Genomic DNA, 15177 nt, shown 5'->3' with positions numbered 1-15177 from the left:
TTGATATTTCCACAGCGCCCTCTAGAGTTTGTATTGCACTCTGACCGTTGTCCCCGGAAACACTCCGGCGCGGCCATCTTTGATGCTGGCAATGTTAAAAGTTTTGGACAAGGACAGAGGAGAAGTGTCGGTACAGTCGGGTGCATGTTTTCTGGATTAGTGGAGGCCGGTTTATGCGTGGCTGAGCCCTGTAATCTGACTGGGAGGCCTGTCTGCGTGTAGCTGACTGTGAAGGTCAGATAAACATGTTTGTATGGAAAAAAATAGTCATGACACTCAGGGGTTAAATGAAGCTGAACAGATTATTTTCATTTTTTTATATAGCATAAAATATATGTAAACGGATCAATAATCGGTTATGTATGAGGACGAGCGGTCATTACCACGATCGCTCGTCTCTATTTGCACGGGGAGTTGCGATGCCGACTAGCGACCATTTTTTTTTAGCTGCATAAAAGTTGCGATCAGCGGATGAACACGCTTTTTTTCGCTGATCGTTGCTCTGGTTACACATAATTGGTCCGTGTAAAAGAGCCGTTAACATTTCATCGGTGCGTCCATCATTGGGATCCCGAGAAAAGCGTAAATGACGCCGGAGAGAATCAACGACCTTTCTCTGCCAGCGCAGTTGTGCAATTAATTGTAAAAAAAAAAACAACCGAAATCCAGCGCAGATAACCGAGGTAATCTTGCGGATTGTGTTTTTTTTTCCGGTTTCAACTGTATCTGCGCCCTCAATGGCCGCCCCAATAGTTTATACACAGTTGATGGGGGTCCCTGTATATGACTGAGTACGGGGGGTGCACGGCCGCGGTCACAGCCAGCAGGAATATGCGACAGATTTATTAGGAGGCACACCTCCAGCGAAGCAGATAACTAAACCCCATGCACGCGACCGTAAAAATTCTCCGTAATTGCGGCCCGTAATACGGTCCACAATTACGGACCCATTCAGTTCTATTGGCCGCTGACACGTATCCGTATCGCTACGGATGGGTTTCCCTGCCGTAGAACTGCCGGTAATTATGGAGCATGTCTGTTTTTCGTGTTTTACGGGCCGTGCTCCCATACTTTGGCCGAAAATGCGGGCGGCCGTCAGCAGTTGGCCGTGCCCGCAATGGTGGGCCTTGATTACCGGCACGGACGTGTGCATGGGGCCTAAGGCGCACACGACCGTATTTGCATCTATCCGTAAGTTGTAGATTAAAAGTAGAAGAGACCGTCGTAAGATGCGCCAAATTTCTGACTGACGCGCGGGCCGTGGGATAGATTTGGTGCATCTTGCTGGAGACTATTTTGTTTCTTACGCCACCCGCGCATCGTTGTAGGTAAAACGGTCCTTTACCTGCAAAATTGTGTGACCATGAATTAATACACCCCTTAGGGCCGCACAATTTTGCAGGTAAAGGGCCGTTTTACCCGCAACAACACCCAGCCATTAACAGGCAATTTGACAGCCGAGCCGAACGTAGCGCCGCCTCACCCTTATAGAAGCTGTAATGGGGGTCATACTGCTTGCGATCGGTATTACAGGACGACTAATGGCTACGGAATGAAGACGTTTCCATTCATAGTAAAGTTTCCATTGTTTGCGATTGTTTTCCTATAGGAACCAATGTTTTTGCGTCCGGCCCTTTTCAGCCGTAGTCTTTGCACGAAGGACTTCCAGCCTCTTCCTAATGAAGTCCTGACCAATGAGACAGAGCAGCGGTGCCGTCAGATCCTGGCCAGGAACCCCCTGCCGCAGAAAGTGTCCGCAGGTGTGCTGGTGACATTATGCACCTCCCAGGGTGCTCCTGCTTTTCTCTACACCCTGAGGTCCTCCAAGCTGAAAGGCAGACATAAGGGAGACGTGAGGTAGGTGACCGCGCTTCTCTCGTGACCTCTGATCCTGCCGAGGAATCCAGAGACGTTCTGAGACCCGACCCAACAACCCCTGTAGGACCTATGGTCACCTGATTTATTAATGGCTGCCCACTCACCCTCATGAAGTGCCCCAAACACCAGAATCAGTCTAGGAGCTGCCAGAACACACACCTTTATATGTATCATTAAGAAACGGTTTATATTTTTCCAGCTTCCCAGGTGGCAAGTGCGATTTATCAGATCGAGATGTGACCGATACAGCATTAAGGGAAGCACAGGAGGAACTCGGGGTAAGACTGTCTCGCAGCACAGTCTGGGGCCCAATGAAGCCCATCACAGACTGGGTAAGAACAAATGCAAACTACCATAAGACTTGGATTTGGTTGGGGTATTAGTTCCATTTGTAAGTTTCCCATGACTATTGTTCTTCTGCATCAAGAGTGTGGGAATTAGGTTGTCAGCCTTCACACATTTTTTTTTTTCGTCCTAAAGGTAGGAAAACACAGCGGATTTTCTGCAATAGACTTCATTACGGAAAATCGGCAGCGTATTACCGCAGCAGCACAGTGGATGATATTTGAACAAATCTCATCCACGAACAGCGGAAAATATCTGCCGAAAAAAACGTTCATAAATTGACCCGCTGTGTTTTTTTTTTTAAGCTGCAGCATGTCAATATATTCTGCGGAATCGCTGCTCTCCTGCTGCGGGATTTCCCCATTAAATTCATTGGGGAGGTAAAACCCACAACAATGAGCCTTGCGTTGCAACTTTCGCGGCTCAAACGCTGCGATTCCACCGCATAAATCGCTTTTGAGAGAGAGAAAAAAATAATAATTTATAAAAAAAGTTTATACTTACCCCCGGCCGTAGTCCTGGCGACACAATTCTCTATTCTGAGCGCAGCCCGGCCTCTTGGGATAACGTTTCATCCCATGTGACTGCTGCAGCGGTCACATGGGCTACAGCGTCATCCCAGGAGGCCGGGCTGCGCCGCCAGCACTACGGCCGGGGGTAAGGATTAACTTTTTTTTTTATATATATATATATATATATATATATATATATATATATATATATATATATATATATTCCTGCAAGATTTCCACAGCGGACATGCCAATTAATTGGCTGTGGTTTTTCGGGTGGGGTTCCCTGCAGGTTGGATACGCAGTGTAGCCGTCCTATGTGTTTGCACCCTAAAAGTGTCAAGGACTAAATTTTGCACCGCTCCCTTATTTACAAAACAAATTGCACCAAAACCTGCCGTGCGCCAAATTTCTTGTGCGTTTTAGACACATTTTATGCCACAGACAGTCTTGAAGTGTTTAAAGGGGGGCGTGAGAAGTCCTAAAATACGATTAATGGCGTGCGCAATTCTTTTGGTGCAAAATAATGGTGTAAAGTGCAACCAAGAGGTGGCATAAGAAGACGTCTAGCAAGATTTGCCAGATTTATTCTACAGCGTGCGCCACGGTGATAAATTTGGCGCAGTTTCTGGCCTAGTTTTATCTTCAGGACGGTATTATAAATCTCAAGGTGTTTGACAACTCCACTCCCGCACTCCGTAGAGATTTCTGGAGTTCACTCAAAGCTGCTGGTAAATAGAAATGAGGGCGAATGCATCAAAAATGGAGTTTAATGTTTGTATGACTTCCCTGGTGCCTCATCTAACACCTCTCCCCTCCTGTGCTCACAGACCGGCATGGTTATAGTGCCCGTCCTAGCAAATATAGGATGTCTGGACGATCTGGCAGCGAATCCCAACCCAGCAGAGGTGAGTACCGCACACATCTTATTTGTACAGTTTAACTAACTGGATACCTAATGTTTCCGCTCCTCCTGTCGCAGCGCGGTCCTCGATGATCTTACCACATGAGTTGTCGATCTACCGCTTCATACAAGATTGTCACACACCCCACGTAACACTGGACGGAAAAATGATAGAATAACCTTAAAGGGTTTGTCCGCGCACGGGTCGTTTTTCATACGGATTACCGATCCACGGGATAGCTCATCAGTATGTGATCAGTTGGGGTCGGACACCCGGACCATGTACCGATCAGCCGTTCCGTGAATAGGAGCAGAGGTGCAGTACTGCAGCACGGCCACTATGCAATGTATGGAGCCAACTGCTTCCGGCACTGACCCCTGCATCACTTCCTGCAGATGGAACAGCTGATCGGTGCGTGGTCTGGGTGTCGGACCCCAACTGATCATATCTGTTGGATAGGTCATCAGTATGGAAAATGATCTGTGCCCGGACACAACCTTTAACTCCTTAATGACCAGCTAAATTTTTCTGTTTTTGCCTTTCAGCAGCCATAACTTTTTAAAAATTTTTTTCATTGACGTGGCTGTATGAGGCCTTGTTTTATGCGAGAGAAATAGTATTTCCCCCCCCCCCCCGCAGTTTGGGGGTACATTTTTTTTTTTTTACAGCGGGACTATAGGAAAAAAGCAATTCCCTGCATTGTATTTTTTATCCCGTTCAGGTTTCACACTAAATAACCTGTTAAATTAATTCTTCAGGTTATTACGGTCGTGTAGATACCTAATATGTGTAGGTTTTTCGTTTTTCTGTAATGTGGGGGCAATAAAATATATTTTATGCAAAATAATGACTTTTTTGGGGGACTTTTTTTTTTTTTTTAATTAAATCCCATTAAGGGATAACTTTATTTATAACTTTATTTTTACTAATAATGTATTAGTATATTCCTATACGCTAATACCATACACTGTCACTAGGACACCGGCTGCTGTTGGGGCAGCACATATTGTGCCCGAACAGCAGGCAAACGGAACAGACAGCCCTGGGGTCCTTTCTAGGTCCCCAGGGCTGACTGCAGAGGGATTCCCTGGTCTTTGATCGCATCACCGGAATCCCAGTGATGAGATCAAAGAGGGGAATTCCCTTTGATAATGCTGCGGTCATGGACTGCGGCAATCAAAGGGTTAAACAGCTGGGGTCCGAATGTTTTCCCACCCCAGCTGTGTACAGGAGGCTGCTCTGAGATCAGGGGCTGTAAGTCATAGCTCCTGCTTAGAGGATGAGCGCTCATCAGCCTCTTCTACAGCGACGCCAAAAGACGTCACTGTAGACTGGGGACCTGCACCGCCTGACGTCAAGACGGCTGGGAAGTGGTTAAAAGAGTAGTTTACCCTGGCAGCACAGAGCATTTCAGAGTGAGTGCAGGTGGATATGGCAAAAAATAATAATAATAATAATACAAGAGTAGTACGATATGTGAGGTGCACAGAGACCTGCAGGGGGCCGTGGACTGATCTCTGCTTTTGGTTAAATTCTGCACTGAAAAATACGTTTTGGATCCTAAATACTTTTTCATGTTGTCTTAGGTGGAATCGCTCCTCACTCTTCCACTTTCACTGGCATGTGCGAGCTCCACTCGTGGTTACACATCTTTCCGCCAGCGGGGGCGCTATGCCTACACTCTACCAGTCTTTCGACTACCAGAACACAAGGTGTGGGGGCTTACAGCCATGATGACGGACTCTGCCCTATCCCTGTTGTTCCCTGGCTCGTATTGCAGTGTCCTCAGTGGCTCTGGAACGCGGTGACTACCTCAGTGGCTCTGGAACGCGATGACTACCTCAGTGGCTCTGGAACGCGGTGACTACCTCCTTTACCCAGAAAACACTAGAGCTGTTATGTATCCAACAGTAAAATAAAGGAGGAGTTTCCGTTTTTAAATCCCGCTCTTACGCCGTTTACAGAAAGGTCTACACAACAGAAGTCGGCTTAGAAAGTTCTGGTTTATTAGCACACACACGGATGATCATACATCACTTTTCATCCTATAAATAAAATGGATTCCATTCTTTTACGAAGAGTATTCTGCGCCCCCTCAGCTGCTGGTCTGCTGCCTCTTGGCGGCATGAAACTGTTTTATACGTTCCTCCAACACGGGCCGGAAATGGCGGATCAAACCCTGCAAGAGTTAAGTTACTGGTTATAGCGGTGCGCGCGCTCTGGGAATATTCACATATTGAGGTGCGGTTAAAACGCATTTTTACGTTGCAGTAAAACACGCAATCATACCTCAACCGCTATGTGTGAATGTATCCAATCAGATCACAGCTTTTACTGTTGGGACCAGCGTTTCACAACTAGTCCCTCGCCTGCTGTTGGCAGCGGCAAAGAGCCTTAGGGCCTGTTCACGTCAGCGTTGCGTTTCCGTAGAAGGAACCAGCGTACGGAAAAACCATACCTTCCGTTTGCATTACCATGGATTTTAATGGTAATGCGTCGGTTGCAGTTCGTTTATTTCCGCGGAAACAATAGCGTAGTCTATGAACGGAAGTCCGACGCGGATGTGAACAGGCCCCGAGACGTACGACACCTAAAAGTAAAAGCTCAAGCTGCAAAGATCAGAAATGCTGCTCTAAAAAACCATATATACCTTAAAAATACGTTTGCGCAATACGGAGCTTTTTTTTTTTGTACAATTTGTCCCATTTTTGTTGTAAGTTATCAGTTTTCATCCATTTGTTCTGTTTTATTAACGCAATAACAATTTTTGCGTTTGTCATGTCGCTCAAATACGGGTGTAGAAAAAAATTAATATATATATCTAGAACAAATATGTACTTATGTACTTTCTAAAAGCGAATGTCACGTTTTTGCACTCAACCTATAGCGTTCTATGGGCTAAAAACGGCATGCACAAAAAAATTAAAAAAATACGGAATATGAAGCCGATACAAATTTCATATTTGTGCCAAAAACTGGTATTCAGGCAGACGCTTCCCCCGACAGGTGATTGAATCCGGATTGTACACCAAATGAGTTTTACCTGCACAGGCCAGGCGGCTCCGTCCCCCAGAGCGCAGATAGTGTGGCCCTCGATCTGCTTGCTGATTTCCCACAACATGTCGATTTCATCTGCACGGGCGTTCCCTTGACACATTCGCCACATGACTTTGTTCATCCAGTCAACGCCTGGTGGCGATTCGTAAAAAAAAAATAAAAAATAAAAGAAATTAAATTACCTAATGCAAAAAAAAAAAAATTTCTATGAGCAGCCAAGATAATCTCATTCATCCATCCAGGACCAGACGCTTCGCCTCTGGATTACTGACATTCTGAAGGTGGATCTTATTTTTTTCTCGCCATTTTTGCGGAGCGCAGGAACATTATGGGGTTTTCCCATCTCAAAGTGCTGGCGTAGCGCTAGGTCAACAACTGCGCCGGCACTATGCTGCCAATCACAGTCATCCTCCCGGCAGCTGCGCCTTTGCCATCACTGTAAACGTACGGCACTGCCAGCACCCCTCCCCCAATGGAGTTACATGGTGGAGCTCTCAGACAGTCAGCAGCTCTGAAGTGTTCAGAGCTGCTGAATGGCGGAGGTCATGTGACGCCACAGAATCTGCAAGTTCTTTCCATTCGAGAAGAGTTTTGTGGGTGTAATTACACAGCTATAGCTTTATTAGGGTATCGTATTGATGATCTATGGGGATGAGAGCATGTCATTCACTTACCTTCCCTGCAGGGGGTGCACTGACCACAACTTTCATGTTTATAGAACTCGATGAGACGCGCAATGGCCCGAACAATATCCGTCTGCAATAGAAGAGCAGAGAAGAATTCAGAAGTGAAGTCCTCCGGTAAAGCCAAGGCGCTGGCATCTGTGTGACTGAACTGGACACTGACCGATTTATTCATTACGATGACCGCCGCCGTGCCCAGGCCGGTCTGCGCCTGAACCAAAGCATCAAAGTCCATGAGGACGTCGTCACACACGGATTGGGGGATGAGAGGAGTGGAGGAACCGCCTGGGATTACGGCAAGCAGGTTGTCCCAGCCACCAATGACACCGCCTACGGGAAAGCAGAACGTCACGCAAAAACAAAACCCATCAGGAAACCTTTAACTTTCAGGGCATGCTGGGAGTTGTAGTTTCTCAACAGCTGACCCCTGCCCTATAGCAGGGTCCCTATCCTAAGACAGTCTATATAGTATGTGTAATGTTCAGCGTTACCCGCTGCCACATACCTGCATGTCTCTCTATGAGCTCTTTCAGTGGGATGGACATCTCCTCCTCTACGGTGCATGGGCTGTTCACATGTCCAGAGATGTTAAACAATTTGGTTCCAGAATTCCTCTCCCGGCCAAAGCCGACGAACCAGGATCCGCCACGGCGGCAGATAGTGGGGGCCACGGAAACCGTCTCTACATTAGCGACTGTGGTCGGGCAGCCAAAAACACCTTCAAGGAATCAGACAGTTTTAATGTTGACTATTTTTATCCTGTAACTTCACAACTAGATCATCCCACTCCCCGGAGTACATTTCTGTCCAGTCTATTATACCTTGGAACCAAATCCACTTCTTCTGGAGAATAAAAAATTTGGACCACATGGGAATTCCAGATTAAAATGAAAGAAGCAGGATTATAAAAACATGGCTACTTTCTTAAAAAAAACAAAACAAACAGCACCACACCTGCCCTCAGGTTGTGTGCGGTACTGCAGCTCAGCCCCATTCACTTAATGATGAAGTCTGGTAATTCTGCAAGATCCCACCAATAGTAACATTATAACGCCACGAGCAATAGATTCCTACCAACATCCGCAGGGAACGGCGGCTTGAGGCGAGGCTTTCCCTGCTTTCCTTCGATGCTCTCAATCAGAGCCGTCTCTTCTCCACAAATATAAGCCCCGGCTCCTCTCACCACAAACACATCAAAGTCATATCCAGAGTCACAGGCGTTGCGTCCGATCAGACCTGCAGCGTAGGCTTCCCGGACCGCCACCTGTTACAAATACAACATCATATATTACGGACAAGTCTGACCAATGATTGATTTGATAGGTGATTTAATAGCCTGTGTGTGATCACGTGGGGGGGACCCCATGATCAGAAGAATAAGGCAGCAGCGTCCGTGCCATTCTAGCGGTTGTGATTGGAGCGGAGCTGCAGTGCCAATGTGCCTGGATAAACATTGAGAAAGGGCGGCGGTGCTCACTATGTCCTAATGGGGCATACGGAGGGGGATTATGGAGCAGGTACAAACCCCTTTAGTCATCCTAGGATGGATCTTATTCACCAGAACCACTGCCACAGTTCAAAAACTTCACCCAAAACCCACATTATTCCCCTGCACCCAAGCTACAAAATGTATACCCAAATATTAAGCCCGTCCGGGCATCCGCCGTAAATATACGGCAGAGGTCGAGCGTGTCGGCTGGGTGTAACAAGCGGGATGCCGCTTGTTTAACCCCCTAGATGCCGCGGTCAAAGGAGACCTCAGCATCTAAGCGGTTAGAAACGTGTGACGCTGCATCGGGCCCCCTCGCGATGTGAACTCAAGGTGCCGATGGTTGGCATGGTAGCCTGGTCTGCCATCTTTGTACTCTTACAACTGCAATACATTAGTATTGACGAGATTAGTATTCGTATGCACAAGAGTGAAAATCCGAAAAAAATGGCTGCAGCGGAAAGGGGTTAATCTTTTGTCAGATGTGCTGACACCATCGGTAGTGAAAGGTGAACCATGATCTGGAGGACATTCAGCACCGACAACAGCTGCACATAGAAGTTTTATACATTCCGGTAGTGAGTCCGTAACCTACAGCGCAGGTTATAAATGGCAGAAGCCTTATCAGATGGTCACGGAATTCCATTTCACCCCAGAAACAGCGCCACTCTTTTATGTTGGCTGTGTCTGGTAGTACAGATCAGCCCCACCACTGGAATAGCACGAAGCTTCGATACCACAAACAGACCATGTGACGCCGTTTCTGGAAGAGGATTCTAATACCAGACAACCCCTAGAACACCTTTTCTACCAGGTAAGAAAATCTCTGTATGACTATCATCATGATAACCAAACGTGACCTATAACAAGTGGAGATGCAAGTCAGATAGCAATTAAAAAGGGGTTTTCCAGTCAAAAGAAATTCATGACCTATCCTGAGGATGGGCGATCAATACCTGATCGGTGGGGGTCCGACTCCCAGCTCCCCCGCCGATCAGCTGTTTTGAAGGGGATGTGGCGCTGCTTCTCCTTCCATCCTTACTTGCTTGTACTGTGAATCGCCAACACATTTGTAGTGGCGGTTCACAGTATTACAGTGTATTCACATTCGCTTGAATAGAATAAAGCTGTAATACCGTAAACTGCCACTACAGGTGCGTCAGCGATTCACAGTACAAGCAGGTAAGGATGGAAGGAGAAGCAGCTCTCGCATAAGCACCGTTGTCTCCGTCATAACAGCTGATCGGCAAAGGTGCCGAGAGCCTGACCCCCACCGATCCTGAGGATAGGCCATCAATTTCTTATCTTATTTCTTACCTGAAGGTTTGAGGCCTCGTTGTAGAACTCTCCTCGGATGTAGATGTAGGCAGCTCGTGCCCCCATGCTGCGACCCGCCACCAGACATCCCTCTACCAACTTGTGGGGATCATGCCTCATGATCTCCCGATCCTTACAGGTCCCTGGCTCCCCCTCATCTGCATTGACCACAAGATACTTTGGGCTGAAAAATTAAAAAAGGCAGGAAAATGTTACACCGTAGAGGTAAATATTAAGATGCTTGCCGTCAAGTCCGACCACCAGTAGTTACTACCGAGTTGACGTACGGGGAGTAGAGGAGCGGTCCACTTATAGCCTCTCCCTTCTCTACCCAATATATACGGGGCACACATGGACCTGCAGTCGCACACCACCAGCACTGGTGAGGCTTTTAATTCATCTTGAACACCCACCAGGTATACTTGTAGTGCCGGGGAGCCCAGATGGACTTTATATGGACTCGGTAGCGGCCGTTTCCCCGGCTTCTTACATTATACATAGAAGGAATACCGTTCTGGTCAGTTCTGCTTCAGCGTGCTGAACTGGAGCTCACCGTCCATCAGATGGCTTGTTCATGAAGCTCCATTTCAGGCCTGTTGGGAAACCGGCACCACCTCTTCCACGCAGGCCTGAAGCTTTGACCTCCCCCAATATCCAATCAACTCCTTTTAGAAGAATTTCCTTGGTCTTGTACCAGTCACCGCGGCTCATAGCGCCCTTCAACCTGCAGGAAGTGAAGACATAGGTGGTGATGGTAAAATTGTGCAGCGGCAGGACCGGGATAAAGACAAAAAACGGAGACAAATTGACTTGTTGATTTACCTCCAGTCGTGACGACCATACAGATTGGTGAAAATTCGATCTTCATCGCTCAGCGGCCCAAACTTTGTCTTTTTTGGTGCCTGGGGATTTTAATTCATATAAAAATGGTATCTGTTCCTCTGAAATTGACGGTCCTATTCTAAAGGGACCAACCGGCGTCTATGACACATTCACCTTGTAGGAAGCAGCAATTCAACTCCTGCTTAAGTCAGATTCACACGAATGAGGGCAAACTCGAACATGGAAAACGGAAGATTTTCACGTCAGTCGCACCCGCGTGGGACCCGTTTTCACAGATCCCCATAGACTGAAGTCCGTTGAGGGATCCGTGAAAACGGACAAAAATAGGACTTGTCCTATCTTGCCAGCGACCCTTCACAAAGTCCGTTAAAACAACGGCCGTGTGAACGGCCCCATTGAAGTGCATGAGTCCGTGTGACGGACGCTTTTTTATGGCCATCACAAGGACGAGTTACACGCTCATCTGAATAAGCCCTTACTTTGAATTTTCCTTCAGTGCAAAGATGTAAAACAGTCCAACAAAACTGAAGTCTAAAAACAAAAGTCACTTGGGAAAGTCTAAAAATGTAGGAGCCAAATTATAGTTTTTGGCCACCAAATTTAAACATCAGAATTACCGCATTACGCACACCTATGCGTCTTAAGCATTCACACTCGACTATGGACTAACTGGCAGCAGCATGCACACTGGACTGTGGACTAACTGGCAGCAGCAATATTCACACTGGACTGTGGACTAACTGGCAGCAGCAGCATTCACACTGGACTGTGGACTAACTGGCAGCAGCAATATTCACACTGGACTGTTGACTAACTGGCAGCAGCAGCATTCACACTGGACTGTGGACTAACTGGCAGCAGCAGCATTCACACTGGACTGTGGACTAACTGGCAGCAGCAGCATTCACACTAGACTGTGGACTAACTGGCAGCAGCAATATTCACACTGGACTGTGGACTAACTGGCAGCAGCAGCATTCACACTGGACTGTGGACTAACTGGCAGCAGCAGCATTCACACTGGACTGTGGACTAACTGGCAGCAGCAGCATTCACACTGGACTGTGGACTAACTGGCAGCAGCAGCATTCACACTGGACTGTGGACTAACTGGCAGCAGCAGCATTCACACTGGACTGTGGACTAACTGGCAGCAGCAATATTCACACTGGACTGTGGACTAACTGGCAGCAGCAGCATTCACACTGGACTGTGGACTAACTGGCAGCAGCAATATTCACACTGGACTGTGGACTAACTGGCAGCAGCAATATTCACACTGGACTGTGGACTAACTGGCAGCAGCAGCATTCACACTGGACTGTGGACTAACTGGCAGCAGCAATATTCACACTGGACTGTGGACTAACTGGCAGCAGCAGCATTCACACTGGACTGTGGACTAACTGGCAGCAGCAATATTCACACTGGACTGTGGACTAACTGGCAGCAGCAATATTCACACTGGACTGTGGACTAACTGGCAGCAGCAGCAGCATTCACACTAGACTGTGGACTAACGGGCAGCAGCATTCACACTGGACTGTGGACTAACGGGCAGCAGCATTCACACTGGACTGTGGACTAACGGGCAGCAGCAATATTCACACTTGACGGCGGACTAACTGGAAGCAGAATTTAACATTGAATCCCCATGCACACGACCGTAGAATTCGTCCGTAATTACGGACTTATTCATTTCTATGGCCGACGGACACCTTCCCATATATTTATGGGAAGGTGTCCTTGCCCTAGAAACCTTCCGTAAAATAATAGGACATGTCCCATTTTTTTATTTTACGGACCGTGCTCCCATAATTTATAATGGGAGCACGGCCCGCAAATGCGGACGACAGTCTGCGGTTGGCGATGCCCGTAATTACGGATCATGTGTATGGGGCCTTACAGAAAAGTATGTGCTTTACATTCCGTCACTAGAGTAAGTTTAGGCTGAGTTCACACCACCGTCTCTTTGGAGCCTCCAGCGGCAATTCCGTCATATTTGATGGGATGTATAGCGCACCGTGCAGCACCAGTTCAGTCGCCATCTGTAGTCCTGCACACCACTTACCTGTTCAGGTGTTGTAGAGTTAAATCTGATTAACGACACAGCGGGTGCAGGGGAGGGGAGGGACGAGCGCAGGATTTGTCGGAGAGACAGCATCATTCTGGCAGCAGACCTAGAAGAGACGTGGCAGCGTAAGAACCAAAGAAACCATTTACTGCAGCTTAATGACTAACATGTTGTAATAATACACAGCCTGGAGGATGGCGGACTACTTCCCGAAATAACGGACCAGTCACTGTGGCTGGAAGGCGACCACTCGCCGTTGTAATAGCTGCCACGTGCCGGATCTGGTATCCGAGTCACGCAGGCGCCGCTCGTGGATTCACACCAGCGTTCGCTTTCCGTTGTTCTCCTCCGTCATAGAAGAACATCGGAAATACTGGAAACGCCAGTTCTGATGAACGACGGACACAACTGACGGCCGACGGAACGCATTGACTTTAATGGGTTCCGCAGGGGTGTCTGTGGCTTTACGCACGCTGCGTTATTGTTTCCAGGATTTACTGCCGGATCTGCGATGGAGGCCCCGAACGGAACCTCCAACGTAAAACGAGGCCTTAGCCGAGCCGTCAGTCCAGCTGAGCTGACGAAATCAGCTCATAGCAATTGATACAGTTGCCGTACAGGATACATAGAAGCTGTGCTGGAAAAACAAAGTGACATTTTTAATAAAAATCAATCTAAAAATTTTTTGAAGTCACCTAAAACATTGATTTAAAGGGGTTGTCCGGTCCCAGAAAAATGGCCTATCCTCGTACGAGCGCAGCGGCCCCTTCAAAGATGATCGGCAGGGGGCGTTGGGAGTCAGACCCCGACATTATTGGCCTATCCTGGGGATAGACTATCAGTTTTTTGGTGCTGGAAACCCCTTTCATTAATATATTTTTTAATACATTCTATAAGTGACTACCCTATATTGGGGCTTCCATTTCTTGTCTCTGCTCTACCAGTTCATGTTATTTTATTAGATAGTCCCCAATGCTGCATATGATAATGGGAATATTACATATACATTGTATACAGAGGAAGGGGGGGGGGGCCCCAGTGTAATGCCGCAATCACCTGTTCACACCTATGCGTCTATTTACACCATATGACTATTCCGATTGTAATAGTTTCATCTAATTTGCAGGGATGACGTCACATGACGCTTTTACAACTAAGACACATTACATAAGCACACCGTGCCCAATCCCACCGGGTAACACAGGGCACCAAAACCACCCGCTGCCCATTACCAGCCGCCTGTCACCTTAAAACTGTCCTGACACCCTCAAAACTTCTTATGTTTATATAGTGTCACCTTCAGCAGCGGCCGCCGTCACAAGCTCCTCCTCTTCCGGCGCAGATTTGCTCCTGAAATGTACTCGGCGCATGATATGACGTTAATGGCGGGAGCCGCCATCTTGACTTCGGGCAAGTTCCAGAATGTGATACTAATAAATAGGTGCAGCGTTTCCTGCAGCGTTCATGTTCTGTGTGATATCATATCGAAGAGTACAGTAAAGTAACTGAATATGCCTATAGCCTTCCAAAATATGCAAATAGAAAACGGGTAGCCCCAAAAATGGTGCAAAGGTTAGACATGTCACATACCCTCCAACATAATGATCTCAAAATAGGTACAACCTCCCTCTAACATACACAAGCCCCACTGAACTCCTCAATACAGACAGCCACTGTGCCTGCCATGAGCGGCAGCCAGAGCCATCATTGTGACGGACGCAGTGGCGTAACCGGAAAAGGCCGGACCCCATCGAAAAATCTTTAACCTTCCGGCAAACATTAACGTTTATAAGCTCTGTGTAAAACTTGAGGTAAGGACACACCTTTTAAATTTTACATTTTGCGCCACTTACCGTTCGGCATAAATGACGTGTTATCTATTCTTTGGGTCGGTGTGATTGCGGCGATACCAAATATGTGTCGTTTATTATGTTTTATTACTTTTCGCGCAATAATGGCACATTTCGTAGGAAAAAAAATAGTTTTTATGTCGCCGCATTGCAAGAGCCATAACTTTTTATTATTTTTTGTCCGGGTTGGAAATAAAATTCATTTTATTCTTTTTTGCATTTTT

General features: G+C 47.2%; 3 protein-coding genes across 8 annotated transcripts in view; 2 read left to right on the top strand and 1 right to left on the bottom strand.

Moving 5' to 3' along the window:
- Positions 1 to 44: 44 nt before the first annotated feature.
- NUDT8 (nudix hydrolase 8) lies at positions 45 to 5581 on the top strand. The gene is made up of 5 exons (XM_075841919.1): positions 45 to 234; positions 1610 to 1857; positions 2078 to 2210; positions 3566 to 3643; positions 5227 to 5581. Exons 2-5 carry the CDS (start codon positions 1616 to 1618, stop codon positions 5446 to 5448), a joined length of 675 nt encoding a protein of 224 aa, XP_075698034.1. The 5' UTR covers positions 45 to 234; positions 1610 to 1615; the 3' UTR covers positions 5449 to 5581.
- Positions 5582 to 5624: 43 nt separating this feature from the next.
- NDUFV1 (NADH:ubiquinone oxidoreductase core subunit V1) lies at positions 5625 to 14883 on the bottom strand. Of its 3 annotated transcripts, none has more exons than XM_075841906.1 (11): positions 14401 to 14481; positions 13101 to 13209; positions 11009 to 11088; positions 10740 to 10910; positions 10187 to 10370; positions 8455 to 8644; positions 7886 to 8098; positions 7544 to 7710; positions 7372 to 7453; positions 6684 to 6829; positions 5625 to 5819 (listed from the first exon to the last, which is right to left on the bottom strand). In XM_075841906.1, the coding sequence occupies exons 2-11, from the start codon at positions 13194 to 13196 to the stop codon at positions 5736 to 5738; spliced, it is 1413 nt and encodes a 470-aa protein (XP_075698021.1). In that variant the 5' UTR covers positions 13197 to 13209; positions 14401 to 14481; the 3' UTR covers positions 5625 to 5735. The 3 variants fall into 3 exon arrangements, with proteins under 3 accessions (XP_075698021.1, XP_075698023.1, XP_075698024.1); XM_075841908.1 differs by having other exon boundaries at positions 14350 to 14448; XM_075841909.1 differs by lacking the exons at positions 13101 to 13209; positions 14401 to 14481 and adding an exon at positions 14824 to 14883.
- LOC142663315 (membrane-spanning 4-domains subfamily A member 4D-like) overlaps positions 14516 to 15177 on the top strand; it is a 120663-nt gene continuing 120001 nt past the window's right edge. For 2 of the 4 annotated variants that reach the window (XM_075841918.1, XM_075841917.1), the window contains exon 1: positions 14516 to 14914. The gene's annotated coding sequence lies outside the window, so the exon portion shown is untranslated. The remainder of the gene's footprint in view (positions 14915 to 15177) is intronic. The other 2 variants (XM_075841916.1, XM_075841912.1) reach the window with 1 other exon arrangement.

This window comes from Rhinoderma darwinii, chromosome 11 (genome assembly GCF_050947455.1).
Source record: "Rhinoderma darwinii isolate aRhiDar2 chromosome 11, aRhiDar2.hap1, whole genome shotgun sequence".
NCBI classification, from domain to species: Eukaryota; Metazoa; Chordata; class Amphibia; order Anura; family Rhinodermatidae; genus Rhinoderma; species Rhinoderma darwinii.
This window is presented reverse-complemented; position numbering and strand designations above follow the sequence as displayed.